The sequence below is a fragment of the Leopardus geoffroyi genome, chromosome D3 (assembly GCF_018350155.1).
Source record: "Leopardus geoffroyi isolate Oge1 chromosome D3, O.geoffroyi_Oge1_pat1.0, whole genome shotgun sequence".
Taxonomy (NCBI): domain Eukaryota; kingdom Metazoa; phylum Chordata; class Mammalia; order Carnivora; family Felidae; genus Leopardus; species Leopardus geoffroyi.
This window is the reverse complement of record NC_059339.1, coordinates 75,633,645-75,660,779: the sequence shown is the minus strand read 5'-3', so window position 1 is coordinate 75,660,779 and position 27,135 is coordinate 75,633,645. Positions and strand designations below refer to the sequence as shown.

General features: G+C 43.5%; 1 protein-coding gene across 9 annotated transcripts in view; it reads right to left on the bottom strand.

Moving 5' to 3' along the window:
- Positions 1-519: 519 nt before the first annotated feature.
- The window catches only part of WDR7 (WD repeat domain 7), a 358,314-nt gene continuing 331,698 nt past the window's right edge, over positions 520-27,135 (bottom strand). For all 9 annotated transcript variants that reach the window (XM_045457399.1, XM_045457394.1, XM_045457401.1 and 6 more), the window contains 2 exons: positions 9,915-10,019; positions 520-3,268 (listed from right to left, as the gene is read on the bottom strand). In XM_045457399.1, the coding sequence (XP_045313355.1) occupies positions 3,065-3,268; positions 9,915-10,019 (309 nt within the window). In that variant the 3' untranslated portion in view covers positions 520-3,064. The remainder of the gene's footprint in view (positions 3,269-9,914; positions 10,020-27,135) is intronic.

Here is a 27,135-nt window from a genome sequence, read left to right as displayed (position 1 = left end):
TATAACCCTCTCTGAGCGACGATGACCTGTTTTGTTACTCTTGCTTTTTCTGAAAACCAATTACATCCATTACCCCAGGGATTCAAATTCAACTCCAAACTGACTCTTAAAGGAAATGAATTTAATCATCTCCGTCCATCGCTCCCCATCCATGGCAGTCAACCACGTCATCAAAATCTGACGGAATAGAATACGGTACAATTCACAGTCCGTTTAGGAGCAACTTGAGGTAAAGTTAAAGGAACATGCATGCAATTCCCTTGCCCAAACCACAGAGGGTGCTGTTGAGTTGTTTCCCTCACACTTTGGAAGTGTCTTTCTTCCTTCTGGAGTGTTCTACCGTCCTTTGTGACAAGTTAGCCTTTCCTGAAGCTAGCTCTCCAGGGAAGTGAATAATTACATAGAAATAGAAGGCTTAATTTGGTACCCGAGTAGGCGGGATGGGGGGGAAGGGGGATATGGATTTCAACTGAGAATGTTTAAGAAGAGTGAACAATGTTTTTAATGAGAAAAACAATCTTCAGTACAATTCAGTTTTATTTAACACACATATGTACACAGGGGCGTTCAGAACATATAGGGTCTATTAAGTGGCAATGTCTTGAGAGGCAGACATTTTAATTCACTCGCTGTACACAGTTCAATCACTGCATTTTAAACTACCAGTGAAGCCACGTATGTCTCCACACGTACAAGGATGGGTCCAAATACAGTGCCACCGAAATCAACAGAACACTAAAAAGCATACACTGGGATGACGATACAAAGTTTACCTCAGTGCTGAGAAGTCTAAGCTGCGATGAAGTCTGGGACTAGAGTTGTCAAAATAGCCAAGGGGAGATCTGTGTTAACAAGAATGCAAATATCCACTCAGCAGTTAGAGATGTCGAGCCATCCAACATCATCCACCCAAGTTTTGTAAGAGTGATGTTCTACTGGCCAATGATGTTGGCTGTCTTTTCAGGCAGAATGTGGGACAGGCTGGCCCATGCTCACTGCCCAGATTGTTTTTACCCCAGGCCCTCACGGCTCTGCTTTGTTCCAGATTTCTGCGGAGCGGTTCATCGTGTATTTGGTGGCCTGCCTACCATCTCACATCTTTTCCCCAGTGCATTTTGTTTTACAAATCTCTCTATTCTTTTACTTCATCATTCCAAAACAACTTTGTAGTCTAGAATAAATTAGTCCCTATTTAAGTTTACCAAGTAAACACGTGCTGGGTATCGAGAAGACTCAGGAGCCCGCTGGAAAAACCATGTGCCCCTTTTGTTTACCTCAGGTTTCTCTATCTATATCGAACACAACAGCATATTCACCAGACAAAGAGAGCCTACGCTGTATATAGTTCTTTGTTTCTTCCTTGGAAACTACATATATAATCTTTATAAATACAATGTACATGCATGTGGCATAAATTCACTTTTGAAAGAACACCCAAAGTCTAAAACCAACGAACAGGAGAGGTTTGCCCACCAATGGAAATAACGTACTTCGTATCAATAGGAAAGAGACGTTCCGGTGGTCTTAATTTCTTAACATGTTCTTTAAAAATCCGTTTCAGTAACAGATGTATCTGTTCCTGGACTGTGATCCTTTTTTTTTTTTTTTTTTTCTTCCCCTAGGTTACATAAACTCTTGACAATATACGCTTTTCCAATTAAATGCTCCCATTGCCATTTTGGTTCCTCTGTAAACTTCGCATCTTTTCTGTGAATAAATCATTTTCTGTGTTTGCACTTAATAAACCATTGTGCCCACCTAAGCAACCAATCAACAACCAACCAAACAACCAAATCCCCAGCTATGTACAGATCAAGATTTGTTAGGAGCAATTCATACAAAATATTATTTTGTGGATTTTTTTTCCATTACTGAGAATCAGCATAATTTGACATAAGAAGAGAGCAACCCAGTTAAAGCTTACTTGGAAATGTAATGAACACCCTCACTGCAATGTTTGCTCAAATTATTTGAGAGCCCTCGCATTTTCTACATACTCCTGAATGCTTGTGTCTTGGGTACCATTTTTCTAGGATACTTGTGTAAAAGAAATGCTGTCTTAGTTTTCCTTTAATTGCTCAGTTCAAAGGCTAAATTGTAACTATTACATGATAACTGACGTAGGTCGTAGGCATGGGAACTGTGGGTCTGTAAGGTTTCTGGAGGGAAGGGGTAAGGTCTTTCTTGAAAGGACCTCTAGCAACAGACACAAGGGACTTCTTATTTAGGTATATGCTATGCTTCCAAACTCGATTCTTTATTATAAAAGTCCATTTAAGAGATTATAGTGACTGGATAATTATATTAACTAGATCATAAATAGTGATGATTTTTATTTTAAACTACTAAATATATTATTAAGCAGGATATGGGCATTTTAGAAGGCTGTCTGGGAAACTTTTTTTCTGTATTTTCTTTTTTAAAATATATTTTCTCAATGATCTCAAATCTGTTAGGTGTTAATCAAGAAGCAAGGGGTTAAACCCTAGGAAACTGGATTGAAGAGCTTCCTAGCAATCATGGGGCAAAAAAAAAACACCCAACCATGTAAACACAGAATCTTTTTGGTAAACAATAATGTATTTTAGGAAATCCAAAGGGAAATAAGTTCGCTAATTAGGACTGCCACATTACGTCAAAACCCAATGTCAAACGACCAGGGTCAAGCAGCACTTCAGAGGTGGGGTTTAGCTCTAGGAAAATGCTGATCTGGGCTGGGAATGCAATCACAGTGCTTACTGATTTGGAGGCTTCTGGGGCACCAAGCCACAGGGGTGCTCCTAGGGACCGCGGGCACCCCCCACCCCCCAGGGGGGAAAACGACCTAATGTCCACACAAGGGCCGCACCTGCAGGGTGGGGTGTGCATGCCTCTGGATCACAGGGGACACGGGCGGGGGGTCCGCCCCCCGAGGACCACGTGAAAGTGACACAGCCTCGGCCGCGCCCCGGGGTGACACTGGCGTGGCAGGCACTGAGGAACGATCCGGGTGAGTAAGGACAGAGGAGTCTCGGCCTCCAGAGTGGACGGGGCTCGGATGCGGTCAGGGCAGCGGCCCCCAGCGCTAGACCATGAAGCGGTGCTCCTTCCCGTCGTGGGCCATGAGGATGACGTTGCGGTTGGACGTCCAGATGAGCCGGGCCAGGCGGAGGGCGTTGTGCGAGCCGGGCGAGGCGGGCTGCACGGGCGGCACCTGGTAGGTTTTGATGCAGCGCAGCTGAGGGGCCGAGTTCAGCATGCCGATGCTTCCCAGCAGCGACGTGTTCATCTGGGGGGACACGGGGACATGAGAGCACGCGCGTCACTTACAGAACCCTCTCCCTTCCCTGCCGCGCGGCGGGGTAGAGTGACTCACGCCTCGGGTCACTCTCTGCCGGCCCCTGACTCTGGCTGGGCTGAGAGTCTGTTCTCAGCCCGGGCGGGGTGCCTCTCATGGACCCGGAACCCTTGCGATGCTGTTACCGTGAAAGCATCCGCCCACAGGAATTTCACTCCGTGGGGAGCACCCAACAGCAGGAAAGGCCAGCAGTCTTTGAGGAGGGGGCTAAACTCCCGATGGTAACTGAACAGGCCCGACAGTCTCTGGCGATGGTGGGCCCTTCCCGCGTGGCCACGGTGCTCCCCGCAGCCGGGAAGGACAAGTCCGCCCAGACTCGACTGGGGACTCACCGCTTGTTCAAGGAAAAGCAGCCAAGTGGGCACGTGCCTGGATCAAAGCTCAAAACGGAACCCCCTCCCCCCTCCGCAGGTACCCACACTTCCCTCCTCACCTGCTTCCTTAAGGAATTCAGTCTCTGGAAATCTCTAGTTCATTTCCAAGGGGAAACCGAGAATCAATTGCATCTTAACACTGTATCTGTGGCTCACTGTTTCGCTGCCACGCTGAAGGCAGAATACTTTTAACACCTTATTGGCCATATGTTTTTAATCAGCTGATTTGCTTTTGGGTGGCTTTTGGGGATCGGATTTGAATGTTAAATTCTCTTAATCCATCCACATTGGTGAAAAATAACATGGAAATTACGGCCCGTGAACAAAACCATGCGTTCCGGTCAAAGTGTGAATACTAAATGGCGGGTATCTCAGGGAGCCTGAGCGACGGGGTCACAGGAATCCGGTAGATTCTACATACTACTTGACGTCTTTTTCATACACATCTTTTGTGCTATTGCAAATCACATGGAAAGCGTAGAGCACGTAAGAAAAGAGGTCTCCAAAATATTAGTCTTCTTTGCACTAATTTTCATTTCCAACTCTTCTCTCCAGTATAACCATTGTCTAAACGCAGAAGATTCTGGGGTTTTTGTGTGAAGCATGCAGATTATGGACACAAATGCTTGACACACGAAACCTTGGCAAATCCTAGGACATTTAAGATGTGTTATTGCTGATACCATGCCCTGCATTTGGATCAGTGCAAAATATAAGCCATTCTTTTTTCTGGCCCTTCTCAGCAGCACGATGGTGTCAGAGGGCGTAAATCATGGCATCTCTAGCAGGATGCATGCAGGCTCCACTGACATTTTCACAATTTAAATCATCTTGAGTAATAACCCTTTTAAGATGACTAATGTTACTGATTTTCCTGCATTAATAATAGTGCCGAACACAACACAGAGGTGAAAAAAAATCACTAGTGTACGAGGTCACATTTTAAAACCAAATGTATGGTTATCATTAACTCTTTCTGTTAAAGTTAACATTTAAAGTCAGACAGTACCTTACTGTCCTTCTCCAAAAACTTCTTTCCTTGCTTCCTTTCCTTTTCCCAAGAACTCCATACAAGACAAAAATCAATGTCTTGTTGCTTTCTGAGGGTTCCCAGATATTTTATATATGAATAACGGTGGTGAGCGTGATTTGATGGCTCTTGCTTGTACAGAAAGTAACAGTACATGATAATTGAGTTCTTTAATAGAACAGATCCAAATGACCCAGAAAATTGGTGGTTAAAATTAACTGGTATCAACAGGCATACTGTGTTTAAAAAAAAAAAAAAATCTCATTTCTCAGTTGATAAATAGCTACAAAGGAGTTTTCATTCTTTATGGATTTTCTATGAAAATATGGATGACGCCCGAGTTCTGCTGGTGGCTCAAAATGCTAAGGGTGCCCAATAGGCTCAGACACTTCCTTATTTTTACTTCTTTCCTTCAAAATTTAGCCACATAGAAGAATTGGGTTGAGGGCCAAAGAGAGAGGGACAGAGTACCTTACAGAAATGCTACCAATGGAAAACTTCAACAAGAAGTCCATCATTGCGCCTGGCATCTCCTTCTGAGCTGAGCCATCCCATGAATGACTGATGAGCCAATTGATAAACTGATGGATAAATGCCTTCGGAAGGGTCACACAGCCTTCCTGCGGTGGAACAGCTGAATGAAATTCCACACGGCGCAGCACTGTTACAGCTGCGTGCCCCTGGAAGGACGAGGACCTCAGGTTCACTCTAACATGCTGTTCCTCAGACCATCCTTACCCTGTGACCTCTTCTGAAGACAGATAACCTGAAGTAGGAAGGGTGAGTATTCATCTTCCCAATAAGCTCAGCCAAAGAACGCTCACTGGGACAATGAACCATTTTGTGATTGGATATTAGTATTTTCTTGACCAGTGACAGGCTTACAAACTATGGGAAAGGGCAGTTTGAGCCTCAAATGAATAAAAACTACCTGGGATTAGAGTATTTTTTGGTAACACTGAATTTTTTCTTGATTACAAGGACAATAAATACTCATTGTGAAACATTTAAATAATAAAGAGAAGTAGAAGAGAGAAAGCAAAAATCCCCCCAAATCTTACTTCCTAGAGACAATCGCTAACATTTTGGTAAACTTCTTTCTAGACCTCCAAATATATGTACATGTAAGAGGCAGACTTAAGGAGTTTTACGTAAATAGGCTCGTATTAAAAGGCAGTTTCACAATCTGCCTTTTTCATTCAACAAAATGTTGATGCTAATGGCCACAGATTTATAGCATCCTTTAAAAAAATTTTTTTTAATGTTTATTTATTTTTGAGAGAGACAGAGAGAGACAGAGAAAACGTGAGTGGGGGAGAGGCAGAGAATCCAAAGGGAGACAAAGAATCGGTAGCAGGCTCCAGGCTCTGAGCTGTCAGCCCAGAGCCAGACGTGGGGATCGAATGACATCATGACCGGAGCCGAAGTCAGATGCTTAACTGACTGAGCCACCCAGATGCCCCTACAGCACCCTTTTTTTTTTTTTAATTTTTTTTTAACATTTTATTTATTTTTGAGACAGGGAGAGACAGAGCATGAACAGGGGAGGGTCAGAGAGAGGGAGACACAGAATCTGAAACAGGCTCCAGGCTCTGAGCTGTCAGCACAGAGCCCGACGCGGGGCTCGAACTCACGGACCGCGAGATCATGACCTGAGCCGAAGTCGGCCGCTCAACCGACTGAGCCACCCAGGCGCCCCTACAGCACCCTTTTTAAAGGGCTGAATAGTGTTCCATTCTATGATGGAATACATAAAAATAAGTGAGACCACTATCCATCTAATTTATTTTTAGCATTTCTGAAAGAGGATATTCACTAGTTGGAGGATAGTGGTGAAATTCAGGTGAGAGAACCATGGCCGTATTTGATTTCATTACTCAATTCCCCTTGCTCAAATGTGAACAGATACCCTGACATGAAATATTCAACGTGGAGGAATATGTAGCTGGAGAATCAAAGGGCTTAGAAGGCTGCTTGATGACATCATTCAGTAGCTGAGTTTGTAAATAACAAAAATGCAACGTTGGTTTTTCCCTTCCCTTTAGAAAGAATGCTTCGCCAAACCAGTCCCGTGAAGATTATTTTCTGAACACATAGAAACACATACAGATGTAATTCATCAAAACAGGAAGTGTTTTAATGCAATTCTCAGTGTAAGTAATGCTGCACACAAACCTTTTACTAAGTCTCACTTGAGTAATTATCCAACCGATATTTCTCATTAACACTCATTTCTCAACAAAGATTTTAATAGCTCATAGCTTTTGTAAGGTCCTGTATTAATAAGACTTCATTAAGTTTTCAAAATATATTACAGTACATTTACTGGAATAATATAAAAGTATCATCATACATCACTAGAACTAAACAATATGTATCTAAATAAATCAGCAAAGCCTATTTTGGGAAAGCAGTGGGAGATCCACCATTGCTTTCTGGACTCCCTTTAATTCAAATCAACCCCCCTATATGTATACTCTGGAAGAGGTTTTATTGTATTTTCTTGATAAAAGCGGACACGTTTCTGTGCTTTCCGCTTAAATTTCAAGACCAAACTGGGTATTAATTTAAGACATGGGTTGCATTTTCCATCCTGACATTGGGTTTAGAGGCAAAAAGACCTGGGTGTTGCCTGAGCAGTCCCCGTGCTCTGTGCGTGGGACACCCCCCACGTGTGCGCTGTGGCCCCCCTGCACGCACCACCACACGCAGAGGCACGGGTTCAAGTGTCCTCGGCAAAGCCCAGAGGCAGCAGCAGGAGCCCGAAGAGGGGAAGTGGAGGAGGAGAAGAGGTATCTCGCAAAGCTACCATCTCCGTAATGAATGAGCTTCAGCTCTGAGGTAAGAAAGGATGCTAACCATAAATCCTTCAGTGCACTAGGCAGGAATGTGGATACAAGTAGAAAAAACAAAAGGGGCGCCTGGGTGGCGCAGTCGGTTAAGCGTCCGACTTCAGCCAGGTCACGATCTCGCGGTCCGTGAGTTCGAGCCCCGCGTCGGGCTCTGGGCTGATGGCTCAGAGCCTGGAGCCTGTTTCCGATTCTGTGTCTCCCTCTCTCTCTGCCCCTCCCCCGTTCATGCTCTGTCTCTCTCTGTCCCAAAAATAAATAAACGTTGAAAAAAAAAAATTTAAAAAAAAAAAAAAAAGAAAAAACAAAAAAATCAAGGAAGGGATGAACACATCCAAAGGGAACCTTGAGTAGCTAGATAAGGGAAAAAACATCCGTCACGCAGAAATTCAGGAAAATATCGGCAACAGCTTCAAATCTGGCGAAGGTAGGAGGTGTTCCTTTATATAACAAATTTCACGTTCTGAGGAAGTCACGTTGAACAAAACCAAAAAGACTTGTGTTTGTTTATTCCAAAGAAGAAAACGTGGACAAACACAAGGTCCTTGAAAGCAGGGACTTGGGACTGGCTGGCTCCGTACCCCTGAAGCACTGGCCAGCACCCGGCGCTTTGGTGCCCAGAAGATGTTTTGAACGAATGTGGAGCTTTACGTGAACACTCGTCTGGGATTCCAAGGGCACAGGGAAGAGCAGAAACTGTGTGTCAAAGTACAGGTGGCGTGCAGAGACCACCGTGTGGAAAACACGCTTGGTGGGGAAACCCTTTAAGGAAGCATTGGTGCGAGGGTCACTCTACGGATGCCTAACGGGCTCACCGTGGGGCTGCTGGCAGCGCTAACCAGAGGTCCCACGGTAGCCACTGGGGGATATGGGCACCGGGGAGGCCACCGAGGAAGAGAGTTTAATAGGAGCCAATTAAGATGCGGGAGCTATATTCTGGGAGAAAAGATAATGAGAAAACAAACTGGAAAACGAAATTAAATGAAAAGTAGGGAAAAGTCTGTGACAGATTTGGAAGTTGTCAAGGTTTAATAGTATGTTGTGAATTAAGCAATTTATTGTATCTGTTTTACATTTTATTAGCTATTGATTTTTTAAAAACCATCGTCAAGTTGTGCTGAAGTCTTATTTAAACTTTAATTTTTTTTTTTTTTTTTTTTTTTTTTTAGCTTTCAAGGCAATAAACTGAATCTCATAAAACATACGTGCATCTTAGGAGAGTAAAGGTAATAACAAAATTTTAAATTGGCTTTTCGTCGGGGAGGGAGTTGGTAATGTTTAAATTTTTTTTTTACCAATTATCAGGAGTAAGGTAATTAAAAAGATGGAATGGAAATTAATTTTTGAGGATAAAACAAGTTCTACTGTAAAAATTAGGCGCTTAAAGTTAATATGCATTTTAGTCACAATTAAACATAGGCATCCTCATGAACTGCCACTCAATGATCTCGGGGTTTTGGTTTTTTTGTTTAAAAATTTTTTTTAATGCTTATTTCATTTTTGAGAGGCAGAGAGGAGAGAGAGAGAGAGAAAGAACCAGCAGGAGAGGAGCAGAGAGACAGGGGGACAGAGGACCCAAAGCAGGCACTATGCTAACAACAGACAGCCTGACACGGGGCTCGAACACGCTAACACGGAATCATGACCTGAGCCAAAGTTGGACACTTAACTGAACCAGCCAGGTGTCCCGATGCTCGGGGTTTTGAAAATGTTTTGATAGTTCAGGAATGAAGAGCATTATGTGGGAAATTCAGAACGCAAACAGATGAGATAATATAAACGGGATATGAAGCTACTACTCGCTGCCTTCTCCCTGGCCTCTGCCCTGCTGGGGTTGCCCGAATCCTTGGGCAGCACCTCCCTGGCCCCGTGCCTTTCCGGCCAGGCCCCCAGGCATGCCGTGCCCTGGCTTACCACTGAAAGGCTGCTCCTGCTTTCTCTCCCTAAATACCCACTCTGTCCTCCTCTTACCATCCAGTCCTTACTCAGCATGACCCTGTCTCAGTTCGGATGTCACCTCCTCTGTGAATCTGTCCCACAACTTTGTTCTCAGGCTCCCCTCTGTATTGTAACTGCTTGCTTATTTACAGACTGCAAGCCCTGTGAGAGCAGACCCCACCCCCACCTCCAGATTGCTAACGGTATTCTCAGCGCACCCTGCATGCTGGCATGTAGCACATAAGCAGTCAGCAATAATATGTGATATTTGTTGAAAGAAGCGGGGAGGGCGGGCAGAAGGGCTGGTGGGCAGGCAGAACAGGAAGCCTTTCGTAGCAAAAGCAAACATACAGTATACCCTAGGACCCTGTAGCATCTACACGTACCTGCCAGAAAGAAATGTGGCTGTCCGTATTTGAGTAGGTGGCAAGATATCGTCCATCAGGAGCAAAGGCCACTGCAGTGATTGGTCCCTTGTGTCCATGGATCGTCTAAAATAAAAGTCAGGGTCATTAACGGTCTGCATTCCACAGAACTGTTACACATACACATGCAAATGCATTCAATGTTGAACAAGTTATGCCATGGAGATTAGATACTGTTATGATCCTTATTTATAAAATTAGGTGAGAAAAATAGGAAAAGCAACCAAAGTTCTCCCACTGATATATCCAAGGGCTTTCTTTAATCTTGTTCTGAAGAAGCTACCCGTCTCTGCATTGGGAGGACAGCGTGAGTCCAATGGAAAAGCATATATTAACAGGCGAACCAATATGTTAATTTACTTATGTCCATTAGAGGGAAGAATTTTACTTAATTAGGAACCTCACTCATCTGAAATGAAAAACAATCAAAGCTGCATCGTAATATCCCTCTTCTGGAAGGAGTTAAAAACTATAATTTCAACCCTTAATAATTATACATTTTTCATGTTTTACGCTTCATTTCCCACCAATAACACTGGGCTTAAATGCACTTGGCTACAATTAGTAAACATACATACACGTACCTGTTGGGAGGTTTGAACACATACAGAAATCAAATACTATTACAAACAAGTTAACAGGGATCATTTTGAGCCTTTGCCAAATAGCTATCATTGATTTAACCATGAATTGAAAAAAAAGGGAATTGTGTTTTAGACTACATCTATGATGAAAGGTCTTTACTAATAAAAAATTATACTCAACTTTAATGATATTGTCATTAAAAACACTAGCATACTAAGAAAATTAGCATAATAATGTATTAATGTCCTTTCACTCGACTATGGAAGATCATACCTCAACCACATTAACCCATATTCAGTCTGCTTACAAGCTATGGGTTGGTCTCCTCCCTCTGTCTGGAAAGGAATGGGGAAATATGTTCTCTTCAGTGGAGACACTACTAGGAAGGTTTATCTCCATCTATTTTTTTTAATGTTTTTATTTTATTTATTTTGAGGGGGGGAGGGGCAGAAAGGGAGAGAGAGGATCCCAAGCAGGCTCCACGCTCATTTTGGAGCCCGGTGTGGGACTTGATCTCATGACCCTGAGCTCACGACCTGGGCCAAAATCAAGAGTTGGACACTTAACCAACGGAGCCACCTGGGCACCGCCTCTTTTTTAAGGAACAATTGTGAACCTTGAGTCTCAGTGGGAACATCAGGCTCACTATGTAGCTCAGCCCCATATGTGTGGTAAATTTCAGTAAGAATCTTCTTCTAGTTCATAGCTGAGTGACTAAAAGGAGGGAAGGAGGGAGGAGTGGGGATACAAGCCCATTTCTCAGTGCTCTTTGGATTTTGTTCTTTTCTGTCACTAGACTTCCAGGGCACCGTGGGATCCAAAATAATGCCCGGTTTTCAACACTCAGAGAAAACATGTTATACTGCAAAGCCCTGGGCTTCAGGCTGGCAGAGAACACTGCTCTGAGTCAGGCTGTCTGGCTTGCCTTTGGGTTCTACTACTTACACACTGAAGGACCCAGGGCAAATGATGTGAGTTACTTAACCTCAGAGTACCACGTCTAGAAAGCAGGAATGATGATGATGATGTTGATAATACCTGCCTCAAAGAGCTCTGTGAAGATTCAATGAGTTACTATATATGTAGCATTCTGTGCAATGATGGCATATAATAAGGATCCAATAAGTAATATTAATGTTTGTGTTACTCCTCCTTACTTAAAGATGACAGACATTTGAAAGGTGCTAAGGGAGTAGATCTTAAATGTTCTCATCAACAAAAAAGAAATGGTAATTACGTGACAAGACGGAAGTGCTGGCCAATGCTATGGTGGTAATCACTTTCCAACATATGAGTGTATAAAACCATCACATGTACACCTGTAACATCTACAATGTCATATGTCAATTATATGTCAATAAGCTGGGAAAAAATGATAAGACAAATGTAAATAATCACAAAACTGGATTACTTGAGTATACAATTTAATGGGGAGGGGGGGAGGCCCTTACCATATATCCCAGAATCAGTATCAGCTAGCATGCTAAGGTAGTCTAGAAACAGATTTCATTTCATTAAACATTTTATTAAACAGATATGGTAACTATCCATGGTGCTAGGCTCCTAATGTGGTGCTAATTGAGCAACAAGGTGAGCCTGCTGAATAATTATCCTGCCACCTACCCTAAAATGAAAATTATTGCGGAAGAGGGTAAAAAGTTAACCAATTAAAAGGGAAAAAATGACCGTTCTCACTGACTAGGTCAATTTACTGAGATCACTGGAAAGCATCTTTAATTGGTTTTTAAAATCAAGATTCAGTTCTGCTAAAAACCTGAAATTCTGTGGGGCCAATTTAAAGCTATGTCATGGTTAAGATAGTAAAAGGCCTTGCTTTAAGACAGAGGTTGCAAACTGAAGACCCTTAGGTTCAGCCTAATCTGAAACCAGCTTGGAGATGTGTTTGGCTTGGTCTGAAAAATGTTTAAAAAAAAAAAATTTTTTTTAATGTTTATTTATTTTTGAGACAGAGAGAGACAGAGCATGAACGGGGGAGGGTCAGAGAGAGGGAGACACAGAATCTGAAGCAGGCTTCAGGCTCTGAGCTGTCAGCACAGAGCCCGATGCGGGGCTCGAACTCATGGACCGTGAGATCATGACCTGAGCCGAAGTTGGACGCCCAACCGACTGAGCCACCCACGTGCCCCTGAAAAATGTTTAAAAAAAGTTTTCTGAGCTCATATTCTAACTCATCAGATATCACATAAAATCAAGATTTCTGGCCTCTCCTGAAAAACTGAAAGCTCTGGTGATCCTGGGCCTTTGTGTGCATGTGGCCACGAGAGACAGGGATGAGCAGAGGTGGCCCTTCAGCCTGGACACTTGTCCTCCCTTTTACCAATTCGATTCCTCCTGTGCTGCTAATGCCTACTGCCTGGCTCCCTTATTTCCTGCCCAGTATCTCATGGAATTGAGTGCTACCCTCCCATTAACAAAACTTGATTCAAGGGGATGCCTGGGTGGCCCAGTTAGTTAAGCGTCCGACTTCAGCTCAGGTCATGATCTCGCGGTTCGTGAGTTTGAGCCCTGCGTTGGGCTCTGTGATGACAGCATGGAGCCTAGATCCTGCTTTGGATTCCATGTCACCCTCTTTCTCTGCCCCAATCCTGCTCATGGTCTCTCTCTCTCTCTCTCTCAAATAAATAAGACATTAAAAAAATTTTAAGAATACTTGATTCGAAATAGTTTCTTCCACAAGAAACAAAAAGTATTGGTGAGGATGTGGGGAAAAAGGAACCTTTGCTACAGTGTGGTGGGAAATGGAAAGTGGCACAGCCACTATGGAAACCAGTATCTCCATACTCCTCAAAAAATTAGAAACAGAAATACCATATGATTCAATAATTCTACTACTGGGCATTTACCTAAATTAAAATACCAATGCAAAAAGATATATGCACCCCTATGTTTATTGCAGCATTATTTGCAATAGCTAAGGTATAGAAAGCAACCTAAGAATCCATCAATAAATGGATAAGGAGAATGTGGTGTGTATACACACACACACACACACACACATGAATATTACACAGCCATCAAAAAAAAAAAAAAAAAAAAGATGAGAATGTGTCATTTGTGACAACATAGATGGACCTAGAGGGCATTATGCTAAGTGAAATGAGTTAGATTGAAAAAGACAAATACTGTATGATTTCACTCACACGTGGAATCAAAAAAAAATATGACCAAACAAAAAAGCAGCAGCATCAGATCTGTAAACACAGAGAACAAACTGACGGCTGCCAGCAGGCAGGGGGTGGAGGGATGGGCAAAATGCGTGAAGTGGGGGGTGGGAGATCCAGGCTTCCAGCTACGGAATAGATATGTCACAGGAATGAAGTGCACAGCACAAGGAGTATAGTCGATGATGCTGTGATAGTGGTGTGTGGTGACCGGTGGCAGTTATGCTTGTGGTGCGCACGGCATAATGTATACATCCGTGGAATCGTGATGTTGTATGCCTGGACATGTAACATTATGCGGCAACTCTACTGGGAAAAAAAATCCAAAAGGCCAAAACAGTTACTTCCCTGCTTCCGGGGTCCTGGTATGCATCTAAAAGTGTGAGTAGACTAAAGGCTCCTCTAAGAAAAGCTGGCCCTTCCTTCAGGGCCCCCAGAGCCCTCTAGAAGCGCATGACCCTCCTCCTGGCGTTTGGGCCCCTAACGCTCAACACAGAATGCTAACCCTGCCTCCTTCAGATTAGCATCTCTTCTTAATCAGCGACCAGTGAGTTGGCAACAGTGAAGTGGCCATAAACCGGCAGGTCCGAAGGAGGTCCCAACCCAGTGGTCACGTTAATGTACCTCTCTGTGAGATGAGGTTCGCCCTGCGGTAAAGGCAGAAAGCCAGACACACAGGCTCCTTCAGAAAAGTGTTCACGAAAACGTTTTCACATAACTTCTTCTACTTTTACAGAGGGCTGCTATTTAAAACATCCACTCCAAGATTACTTTGTGTCAGCTGAGGACATCCTTCATTATGTTATCCAGTGTCTCTAACAGAAGATCCTGTGAATTAAATGTCATCTTGGACTGTTCCGCCAGTAAAATGTTTGTCTTTCCAGATAAATGTTGTTGCTTTCCTTTCTCATGTAACAATAATTACATAATTGTAACATGTCCTTGCTTTACTGCCAGGAAGTCCTGAGCTGAACGCATGCTCCTGCTGGGTGCACGGGAGGGGGTGGGGTGGGGAACAGTACTTTTTCTGGCACTGTGGCACTGTTCTGTTTCCATGTGCTGTTGTTGAGGCCGCCCTGGATACTAAGCTTCATTTGTTAGTTTCTTTAGTCTGGGCAAAGGGGGACTACATTGTAGATCAGAACACACACACACACAGATACATGGTAAGACACTGTTGGGTGCCCCGCAGGGTATCTTACAGGAACCTAGAAGAAACCACGGAGTGCTGCCTGCAGCGTCCGCTTGGAGACCCATGGTGGAGCAAGAAAGCAAGTGCCACTCAGGGTCCTCAGGGAAGGAGGGAAGTGAGTTCATTACAACCTCAGCCTAAGAGGTGCTTCAGAACCTCGGTGTCATGGAAATGATGCCATTGTCTTTTGTTCAGAATCTCTGAACTTCTCAGATCTGTGCAGGCAACAGCTGAATGGACTTTAACCTCGCTTCCTTCCGGCAAGGGAGCTGTAGCTGTTTGGGGATCACAGGGAGCCCGTGAGCGCTTGGGATGGGGCCCACCCAGTGGCTGGGATCTTAAATGCTAAACTGTACAGAATGCTTCCCCAAACAACAGGTTTCAAAATAAAAGGAGGCTTGGTCTACTTTTTATATGCGAATGGGTATCACGTCTTGTTCTATTCTTTAGTCAAAAGAAATCGCTGTCTTAAAAAGACAGAAATGGAATATAAAGAAATTAATCTAATTCAAGAAGTGCTACGAACAATAAAAGAAATCACACAATGACCCCTGGCAGGAGACAGTGCTGAATTGGTAAACACCCTTCCGTTTTTCTTACCGAAGAAAAGGAACTGAGAGGCAGGATTGATAATAATGAGGAGTATGTGCACTGGCCCAGCAGTTTTAACAGGCAGTCGCAGCGTACTCCTCGAAGAAACAGAATTAGCCGTCCTGCACAGAGGAGATGAGGCACACATTTCACAAATGATTTGGTCAGCATCAACAGAAGCTAGGACTGTCTAGGATACTTTAAAATTGTGCTTTATAGGGTCTGTCTCTCCCTGGAGTGTTTTGGATATTTGGCTTTCAAACGACAAGCTTGAGAACTGATGCCGAAAGGTAGCACTCTATCACACCCACATGAGGGACTGAACAAGACCAAAGAGAACATTTTGTATTTATTTGCAGGTTTCACCACTTTTTTAAAGGGGGGGGAGGAAACCCAACCACACAAAATACTTTCCTACTTTTGACATAAATTGCGAAGGAAAGGTTTCCTAAGGTAGGTGAAGTTGTGTTATCGTGAGCACCGTAAGAAGGGAAAGGTTTTTGGTTTTTGTTTTGTTTGCGAGGGAAAGGTTTATGAAGTTCGGACCACGCACCTCATAGGAAATGTCCTAAAATGACCTGGAAAATAAAAGAACCTGGACAGCACTGTCACAGCCTCACCCAAGATCTGCGGGACGGAGAGGGAAGGAGAGACCGCATTGGCTGTAGGCCTCGGGTGGGACCGCAAGGTGAGCTTCAGATTCGGATAGGCAGCTGTGGGGCTCTCGGTCCGTTAAGTGCCTGACTGTTGAGTTCAGCTCAGGTCATGATCTGCTGGTTTGTGAGACTGAGTCCCGTCTAGGGCTCCACACTCAGCGGATATTGGTATTCTCTCTCTCTGCCCCTCCCCGGCTTGCATGCATGTGTGTGCACGGTCTCTCTCAAAATAAATAAAGAAGCTTAAAAAGAAAAAGACAGTTGTGATTTGGGGGTGCCTGAGAGGTCTACTGAGCTGGAAGTAGGTCCCTAGTTGGCTGCACGTGGTCTCTGAAATTTCTACAAATCCAATGAAGCTCTTGGCTGAGGGATTTCCCCTGGAATGTGCTCTGGTAGAGAACAGGGTGAACACGCTTTGTTGGGGTACCAACATGGCGGAGATCCTCAGTTTAAGGGGACCCTGAAGGAAGCGTGTGTGTGGAGGCAGGAAAACAGGCTGGAGGGGAGCCACACTGTCAGGGAAGTGAGTATCTAGGAAGTGAGGATCCACCCCGAAAAGAAAAGGAGAGGGATACCAAAGGCTTACAAACACCCACACGCTCCTGGTGCTGGTTCTTCTTGAGGATAACAAGCAATGCCCAGGGCGGCTCAGGACACGTTCACCTCTGCATCCAAAGCACCGGCCCCTACGTTTGACGTCTCTTACAGACGGTGCCAGAGTCAGGAAAGGGCAGATAAGGACAGAGGGCCAGGGTCTGACGTGCAGGCCTTTCTGACATCCCAATACAGAAGGCCACTGATTTCATGGCTGACTGGCAGGGAGGTAACAGCTCAAGGCCAAGAGAAGACGAAGACATCACTGGGACTGACAGCTTGGTTTGTTACGCAAGGCAAAGACTCATCAAAAAAGAGCCATTTCAAAAGAGTTAAGAAGTTAAGAGTTAATTACACTGGAGAAAAAAACTCCCTCTTTCTTTTCTCTGAAGCAACCAATTTGTGAAAATGTTATATATTTAAGGTTCAAATGCTCAAGGAAACAAACAATCCAGGCAGAGTATGCCATTAAATAAAAAGTTTCATCTATGACCACGCAGAAGACCCAAGTAAAGTTTAATTACTGCTACGAACGAAGCCTTTTCCAGCCTTTTTGTGTGTGGGCTCTTAAGGCCAGGTGATGTTGCCTAGAACACTGAAAGGTCACCCCTTCTTTTCTGTATGTGAACAGGGCTGCTTAAAGCAGGCCAGACAGATGAACATCTATTCGGTTTGCAAGTATCTCTAGAGAAGATTCTAGACCCCTGAGGACGCTTTTCTGTGTTTAACAATGTGTTTTGTCAGGAAATTTCTCCTTATATCAAATCTAAATCCAAAATGCTACAGTGTGAGCCTGCTCCCTCTTGCTGTGGCCTCACAGAGGCGGAGACCAGACAGTCGTCTATCGTCAGGATAACCTTTTATAGACTTGAGGGCTGTTACAGCAACTTGCTCCTTTGTTACTTATTTTCTCTTTTCAGGATGTAAAAAAAAAAAAACAAAAAAAAAACAAAAAAAAAAAACCACTCAACCAACGAAACAAACCTCAGTGACTATAAGATTTCAGGTCTCATTTTCCAACTTTTTAATCATGTCTGTGGCTTTTCCTTAAACTCCCTCCAAGCTTTCCAATCACGCCATCGTAGTGTTGGATGGTATTAAAGGCCACCTTAGCTAACCACGTCTCAGAACGTGGAATTTCAAGCCGACTGAGTTGGAAGCCCCGCCCTGCGATGATTTTACCAGAACACTGCAGCTGTGCCTCGGGAAAGCTGTGGTGAAGTCGCTGGTGTGCGGATGGCTGACACACCAAGTTCCCCGTGTCCCTAGGAAAGCGGCGTGTGTGTGGACACCTGTCCCCAGCAGGGAGCCTGGGCTGGGCTGCAAGGCCCAGAGAGGCCTCCGCTGACGAAACCGCAGATCGTCAGTCCTTGTTTTCAATCCTTCCCCCCTGCCCCCCTTTCCAAAAGTCATTCGTACTAATTTTGCGTTCTGGCTCTTTATTCTCATTTACAAATGTACAAATTACGGACCAATGAGCCCATTCTATTCCTTGCCGTCTACTTTTTTGCAACCTCACAATTATTGACACAGCCATCACTTGGGGGCTTGAAGAACACAGTTTCTGGCTTATCACGGTGGTCACGGATAAAAAAAAAACGGATCCCAGAACTTCATACTTGGAAACAAACAAACAAAAAAATTGCATTTATCAAAGGCCAACTGCAACGAGCAGCTTTTGTCATCCTTCAAATACATTCTAAAATCATACACTAGGGGCGCCTGGGTGGCGCAGTCGGTTAAGCGTCCGACTTCAACCAGGTCACGATCTCGCGATCCGTGAGTTCGAGCCCCACGTCAGGCTCTGGGCTGATGGCTCGGAGCCTGGAGCCTGTTTCCGATTCTGTGTCTCCCTCTCTCTCTGCCCCTCCCCTGTTCATGCTCTGTCTCTCTCTGTCCCAAAAATAAATAAACGTTGAAAAAAAAAATTTGAAATCATACACTAAAAGGTCTATAGAGTGCACTGGCGAGCTACGTCCCGCAGGGAATCCAAAAAGCATAAGGAGAAACTTTCATAGCACCTGTTCTGTGCCGGGGAATGCTGTAAGTTGGGTTTTTGTTTTTTTAATGCTTATTCATTTTTGAGAGACAGAGAGAGAGACAGAGCCTGAACCGGGGAGGGTCAGAGAGAGAGGGAGACACAGAATCTGAAACAGGCTCCGGGCTCTGAGTGGTCAGCACAGAGACTGACGTGGGGCTCGAACTCACAAACTGCAAGATGCTGACCTGAGCCGAAGTCAGACGCTCAGCCGACTGAGCCACCCAGGCGCCCCTCAGCACTTTTATATAAACTTCTTAATCCTTACAGATTAACCCTACGAGGTACGAACACTACGTTAGACCCTACCTTAGAGATCAAGAAACTGAGGTGCCGAGAATTGGAGTAATTTATTTTGATGAGAATCCAGGCAGTCTGGCTCTGGAATCTGTTGTCTCACAGAGCGCCAGGTAAAAACAAAAACCAAAAACTAGAAGCTGCCAAGCTTCAATTTCTATATACCCGATTTTCATGTAGTTGGCATGTAGGTACATTATACACCAATATATATTTTTTAAGTTTGTTTATTTTGAGAGAGCGAGCCAGTGAGCAGGGGAGGAGCAGAGAGAGATTGAGAGAGAGAGACAATTGCCAAGTAGGCTCCACGCTATCAGGGCAGAGCCCAGTGCGGGGCTGGAACCCATAAAAAGTGAGATCATGACTTGAGCTGAAACCAAGAGTCGGACGCTTAACTGACTGAGCCACTCAGGCGCCTCTGCACCAGAGTTTCTAAATGACTCTTCCCTGCCCAATAATGCAGACTTCGAGTGCTAGATGGTGGTCACAGCTGCAGCCCAGGGGGTCACAGCAGGCTGCCTGAGAGCCTCGGCCACGTGGAGCTGGGCCTTGCTGGGAAAGTGTCTGCCCCATTGTCTCCCTCAGCAACCAGGGCCTCCTAGATCCCCAGACTCTGGAGCCCAGTGACTTTCACGTATAGGGGGTCTGGAGGAAGGTTCCCGGATTGGTCCATTCTCCCTTCCCATCCTGGTGCAATCTCCCCCACCCCGCCAGCTCTGTGAGGACAGTGGATGGCCGTGCTGCCTGGGAGAAAGGGCCAGGTCTCCCAGGGGAGCTCACTCACCCCAGCGGTCCCCTGGCCCCCACAGCAGTGGTGGGCGAAGAGGAACTCTTCCTTGACCTCAGAACAGAGGTTGAAAGATTAGAAGCTGCCACCTTTGTCTCCTGGCAGAGAACGTGGAGGATCGCCTGTGTGGCCCCCCTGGGCCACCTGGGCCACAGAGGACGGTGGTCCTGCCTTTCCCCTTGGCAGCCTCCCTCCCTGGGCCTGGGTCCCGTTAGCTCATCTGTGCTCCAAAGAGGCAACACCTACCTACGGGTACCATAAATAAGCACCACTTGAGGAAAGAATCATTATAAAATTAGGACCCTGGCTTTTTCTCACGTGGGGCACAAAATATAGAAACTAAAGTGTTGACCAAAAGCAAAGTAGATGGTGAAAGTATTCGTAAAGCTCTCTAGTATTAAAGAGGGACCCGTTTCTTATTGGCTGTACTATCTCCTACAGTGTAAGCACGTAAGCCTAGATGCTGCCCTTTGGCGACTCTATAATGATTTTGAACAGAGATTTGAGGGTTGAAAACGGGTTGTTTATCTCTATAATTTCTTTTCTTGATGGAGGGCTGAGGCAATACTTGTTATTCACATTATGCCGACTCTATGATATAGAGTCAACCTGCTGTGGCAGTTTCCAAGCCAAGGGGTATTGGAACCATCCAAGGAATTGAGTTTTCCATTGCTATCTAATTGAAAAGAATATATATTCAGGGTGAAAGACAAGTAGATTTGGTATCATTTGAACATCTAAATGGAAAATAGATTTAAGGATAAATGTAATAAAGCGAGCTACCTTAAGTTTGATCATAAGATATAGTGCCTCAAGTGCACTGTCTGTCTTTATCCCTAAACATAGCCGCAGCATAGAGTGCCCATTTTCAGTCACTAAAAGCTACTTAAATGCCATCTGGGGATAAGCTAACTGACACAGATGAATTAAAGGAGCTTTTTGATATCTACATATTGGTAATCCTTGTGACACAAGCAATAGTTTTTGAAATTCTTTTTGTGGAGGATTATATACCAACAAGCACATGTGCACACACAACACCCTTCCCCGAGAAGAGTAAGAATCAACGTGAATGCTCAAGACTGTTTTACTACTATAATTTAGGCAGTAGTAATAATTTCAGATTTTTGTGATTACTGAAGCTTTTATTTTCACCAATGTCAACTGTAGATGATCAAAATTACCTTTAAAAAGGAAGGTCTATAGAATACAAATAGAGAATAAACATTTCAGCCTTTAGGTGTTTCCCAATCTTAAAATGATGAGGTCATTGTAACAGCAACCTTTGTTAAATGTATGTACTGGTTTTAGGAGGTTTTTTTCCCCTTCTATTCAACTCAGGGACTTATTCAGATTCAAAGAATCAATTTTCCAGAAGTCTCACCTATTGATGTTGAAGTGCTCCTTTCTTCTCTTACTACAGATAATGAAGAGCTGACCACACCCATGCCTGTGTGTGCACATGCCCACCCACCTCTCACCTGCTTTAGCAGACCACATATTTTCAGGATGAAGTAACTATAAAATATCCAATTGAGCTATGCATAACTGATACATCCTTTTTTCACATGTTCAAGTGGTCAGTCTTACAGCATATTTTGAAATTATGTTTGCCAAAAATCCTGGGACGTCACAAACTTCCAATTATTTTCAAACAGAATTACCACGGGTTTTGGTTGATGACAGGATAATAGTGTATTAGTATTCTGAGCGAGACTTTTAAGCTCAGTAATGATAACACTAAAAAATCTAGTTAACGATGTAATTCGAGCCATAACATTTTTCATCAACATTTAAAAATAATTAGTCATATTTAAAGATGATTCATGGGTACTGAAACACTGAATGCTAATGTGATTTAGATAAATGCGGATCAGTTTTAAATAAAAAGATAGTGAATAAACTGTTGTCCAATATTCACACTGCTGGTATGAAATAATTATAAAACACTTATTCAGTATATAACTCACATATGCTTCAAAAGTCACAGAAAATGTTTTCTTCGGGTTTGGGCAGACCCAAACCTAAATGTTTTTAAATCGGTGTTTCTAATGTAAGTCTATTTGAACACATGCTAGAAATCTTAAAATGAACGAACTTTTGTTTTTATATTCCCAGAGTGAAAATTGTGATGTTAAATATTCAAAGGATTCCTAAGAATTGGACACAGAATGGTTACATAAATTTTCAAAGAAGATAGGAGAGAGTATTGTTAAAGGCGATACTGTGCCACGTGAGGAAATCCCTGTTGCTTCCTCTCGGAATTCCAGAAACGTGTGCTGGGTTGGTCACCTCTGTCCCCTCTCAAAACACTAGGCCCTTACATAGCAGGCCTTCAGCACACACACGTCCTCCGTCAACTGAGAGAACTCAGCACTCTCCTCATTTCTGATCTGGGTCAAGGTAAACACAAGATGGCTGTTGACCTGAGTAGCAGGACAGGGCCCTCACACATGTGGTCCCTCACCGGGTATATACGTGGAATATACCGTCTGGCGACACAAAACTGTCTTACGTAGACCGTACTAAAGCTACAGAATCCCTACTTTTAAAAAACACACTTCAAGAGGATTTAACATTTGCACCGTTCCAAAAAAAGAAATTAGTTGGAAAGTGTTGTAGAAAATTAAGGTATTACATACATTTAAAAAATTCATACATCTATTAACCAGTATGTTAGCACATCTTTTGTCTTGTATTTATTTTGGAGAATAGAGTACACCTACTAATACATAATATATACTCAGGAATTTTATACTTTTATGTGTGGTACCATGCCTTTTAACCTTATTAAAACAGAAAGTCATATTAGTCTGGAACATTACCTAATTAATGTTGTTGTATATTACAGGGTACATCTCTTTTGTTAAGAAATGCCAAGTTATAAAACTATAAAATTACCTTCCTGACTTTCATGTAACATTCAACATTTTTCTCAGTATTAAAACAGTAATAAAAGAATACAATAATATATGTAGACTTTTTAAAAAAATTTATATTTGAGGGAGAGAGAGAAAGAGGGAGAGAGAGAGAGAGAGAGAGAGAGAGGGAGAGAGAGGGAGGGAGGGAGGGAGGGAGGGAGAGGGGGACAGGGAGAGAGAAAGGGAGAGAGAACAAGAGGGGAGGGGCAGAGAAAGAGGGAGACAGGATCTGAAGCAGGCTCTGCCCTGACAGCCCAACGCGGGGCTCCAACCAATGAACTATGAGATCATGACCTGAGCCGAAGTCAAGAGAAGGACGCTTAACCAACTGAGGCACCCAGGTGCCCCAGACTTTTTCTTCACATAGCAATTGCATTTGCAAATATTCCAGAACAATTATTGTGGCAAAAATCACAGTGACGTTACTTGTAAGTCCTCTGACTTACCCTTAGACTATCCCGCGTTTATCTAGTGGATTAAAATTTGTCCTTGCTGGGTTTATGAGTGGGCAAAATTTTCTGAGACAAGATTTGCCTATTTGTAAGATCAGGGTAACGTATGTCTTGCCTACCTCATGGAATTAAATATTTTTAACACAAATGTACTTAAAAATGTTTACTGAGAGCTGATTATGTCCTAGACCCTGTGTCAGAGCACAAAGATGAGACACACACCTGCCAGTGAAGCTGGGAGAAAAGAGAGACAGATTGACAGCAAGCAGCTACTGTAGAGTGCAATTAACAGCACAACAGAAATGTGCATAAGGTGCCACGGAAACCCAGAAGAATAGACAGCCATTGCTGTTCAGGATATGATACATCAGAACCAGGCACAGAATCAAGGTGGTATTTGAGTTGAGCTGTAAAGGATGAGCAGAAGTTGGCCAGAAACAAAAGGCCATCCTAAGAGGAAAGATGAGTCCAGCAAACATGTGAGGGAGGCCCAGGAGAGCAGCAGGCAGTCCTGTGTCACTCTGCCAATGGAAGTGAGGGGGTGGGGAGCACTGGGGAGGACAGGGTTTGCAGGTGAAGCAAAAAGGTAGCTATGACCAGGCCATACACACCGTCTTCTTGTTGTGCTAAGAAATCTGGATTTAAGTTGACACCCAACAGAGAGTCTTCTGAAGTTTCTAAATAGGAGAATGGTCAGATCAGACCAGGCTTTTTTTTTTTTTAAGTTATTTATTTTGAGAGAGAGAGAGTGAGAGAGAGAGCGTGAGCAGGGGAGGGGCAGAGAGACAGGGAGAGAGAGAATCCAAAGAGCCAAGCAGGCTCTGTGCCGTCAGCGCAAAGCCTGACGTGAGGCTCGAACTCATGAAATGTGAGATTGTGACCTGAGCCGAATCCGAGTTGGACGCCCAAATGACTGAGCCACCCAGGTGACCCTCTTTTTTTTTTTTAATGTATATTTATTTTTGAGAGAGACAGCGCGTGAGCACGGGAGGGGTAGAGAGAGAGTGAGACAGAAGATCCAAAGCCGGCTCTGTGCTGGCAGCAGCAAGCCCAATGTGGTGCGTGATCTTGCCAACTCATGAACCGCGAGATCACGACCTGAGCCAAAGTTGGACGCTCAACCGACTGAGCCACCCAGGTGCCCCCAGATCAGACCAGTCTTAAGAAAATTCTGGCAGAGGGAAAAGGAGAGAGGAACTAGGGAAAAAAAGGATAGGATAAGAGGAAAATGTAGTGCATCAATTAGGAATCGAATGAGGAACCGGATGTGGTCAGGAAAGAGGGGCCCACTGGGTATACAGTGATGCTGTGACCCGGACAGGAAGGCATAAGAGAAAGAACATGTTTCTAGGTTGGGAGGATGGGGGCAGGTGGGAAATCGTGAGGAGCTAGGTTTGGGATAGGTAGATATTAAGGTGGAGGACTAGAGAAGGTAGTTGGAAATATGTTAGCAAGTCAGAAAGAGGAATGTGGAGCTAAGGAGAAGGCGGAGGGGAGGAGAGACGGATCTGGGAGCGACCAGCACGTCGAGAGGCGCTGTGGCACGGATCTGGCACCCACTGCTTGCTGCACAGCAGTCTCTCCGTGAGTATCTCTTCAATCACTGGGTGTGAGTGGCTACGAGAACCCGTGAAGAGCCAACGGGGGAAAAGACAGGAAGAGCGAGGTTGAAAGGGCAGTGGAAGGCGAGGCAGAGAAGAAAGGGCTAATAAGTCTGCTTTGGAGTTTGGTCACATTTTTTCTCTTAGGTGATAATCCTGTATCAGATTGGAATTATTGAGATCAGAGATCAGGAAATAAATTAGTAAAAAGGTCAAATTTCTAGAATCAAAAAGAAATACCTGAGTTAGGATTAAATTTATAATCGAAACTACCAATACCAGCTGGTTGCCCAAACTGACAGTCTAATTTCTCTACTTTTAATTTTTGCTTAATTTCATCAGTTACCCACAGATTTTGATATTTAAGAAAGATCATTATATAAAAGATGTCGCTGGATGTAATTACCAAAAGAATAAAAAAACAAGACACGCTACTAAAAAGTTGGGGAAGACACTAAAAAGGAATTAAAAACAGAACATGCATTTTTGTGCGTGTGCCCATGTAGACACACGTACGTACTGTGGTTGCTCACTCTGGTTCACAGATCCTTTTCAAAAATAAAAGGAGAAATAGTTTAACCAAATTAATGATTTATAAAGACTAATAGTAACGATCACAATCACCAACTCTGTTCCGGTAGCAATTCCAATGATTCACGAGATTTTAAGGTAGAATCAACGCAAGACATTCCAGATACTTTACTACTAATTATAGTCACACAACACCTATTTAGACAAGCATTCCCTATGATTTGGCTAAAGAGCAGTCAGTCACTGAAATGCAAAGGGAAACGAATTACATTTCCTACTGCTGAGCTTAAACTCTTCAGGAATATCTACTTGACTTTCTTGGAGTGGAAGTTATGCTGGCTTAAACCTCTGTATCTTTTCATGCCACCATATTGCCTACTGGTAAACCAAACTAAAAGCCCAATTCATTACAAAATTCAATATCTGGACCATCAAACTCTTTAGCACTTAATACGCAATTAATATTTGTCAATGAAAAATGTTTTGGTAACACAAGGTGAAAATCAATAACACTAGCCCACTTGTCGCACTCCAGCACTGACAAGCTCTCCAACAATCCTTAAGGGAAACAAACCACTTTGTTGTTTTAATTTGCATTCTTCCCAAGCAAGCATGAACCCTTCTTGGAAAATTTTTTGTTTCTAACTTAGAATTCGCTTTGTTAGCAATTTGCTTATAATTGCTATCACGTATATAACAAACAGTGTGCCTTAAAAGATGATTCTTTGCCTTACCACGGATACAATTAAAAGCATACTTAATACTATACATACTCATTTTATTCACTTTTTTATTTTTATTTTTTTAATTTATTTTGAGAGGGGGGGAAGAGAGGGAGGGACAGGGACAGGGATAGGGAGAGGGACAGGGAGAGGGAGAGAGAATCCTAGGCAGGCTCAGCGCTGTCAGCTCAGAGCCTGATGCAGGACTTGATCCCACGAACCTTGAGATCATGACCTGAGCTAAAATCAAGAGTTGGACACTTAACTCACTGAGCCACCCAGGCGCCTCTAATTTTATTCCCTTTTAAGTGAAAGCGTGTAAAACTCAAGTAAAAGCCTCCATTTAATACTGGATTTCCTTTTAGGAGTAAGTAAGTATATAAAGAAGGCAGTTCCGACCCATTTCTGAAGGCTTAGTAGATTATATAAATGAACTTTGCATTAGCAAAAATGATTTTTTTTTTTAATTTTTTTTTTTCAACGTTTATTTTTTATTTTTGGGACAGAGAGAGACAGAGCATGAACGGGGGAGGGGCAGAGAGAGAGGGAGACACAGAATCGGAAACAGGCTCCAGGCTCTGAGCCATCAGCCCAGAGCCCGACGCGGGGCTCGAACTCACGGACCGCGAGATCGTAACCTGGCTGAAGTCGGACGCTTAACCGACTGCGCCACACAGGCGCCCCAGCAAAAATGATTTTTAACAGAAGCATAATTTTTATTTTGGAGGGTTTTTTAAAGTTTATTTTATTATTGTAAATTTAATATTATTGTAATCTCTACATCCAACGTGGGGCTTGAATTCATGACCCTGAGATCAAGAGTTGCATGCTCTTCCGTCTGAGCCAGCCAGACACCCCCTGGTTTAAAGTTTATTACAATTTTAATATAGAGAACATCAAAAAAGGAAACTAAAACTTACCTATAATGTCACAACCTTTTTTGAAGTACCTATAATAAAATTGGGATTTCTTACTCATCAACTCTCAAGCCTTACAGGAACCACCATGAATCACTTGGCATTTATCTTTCCAG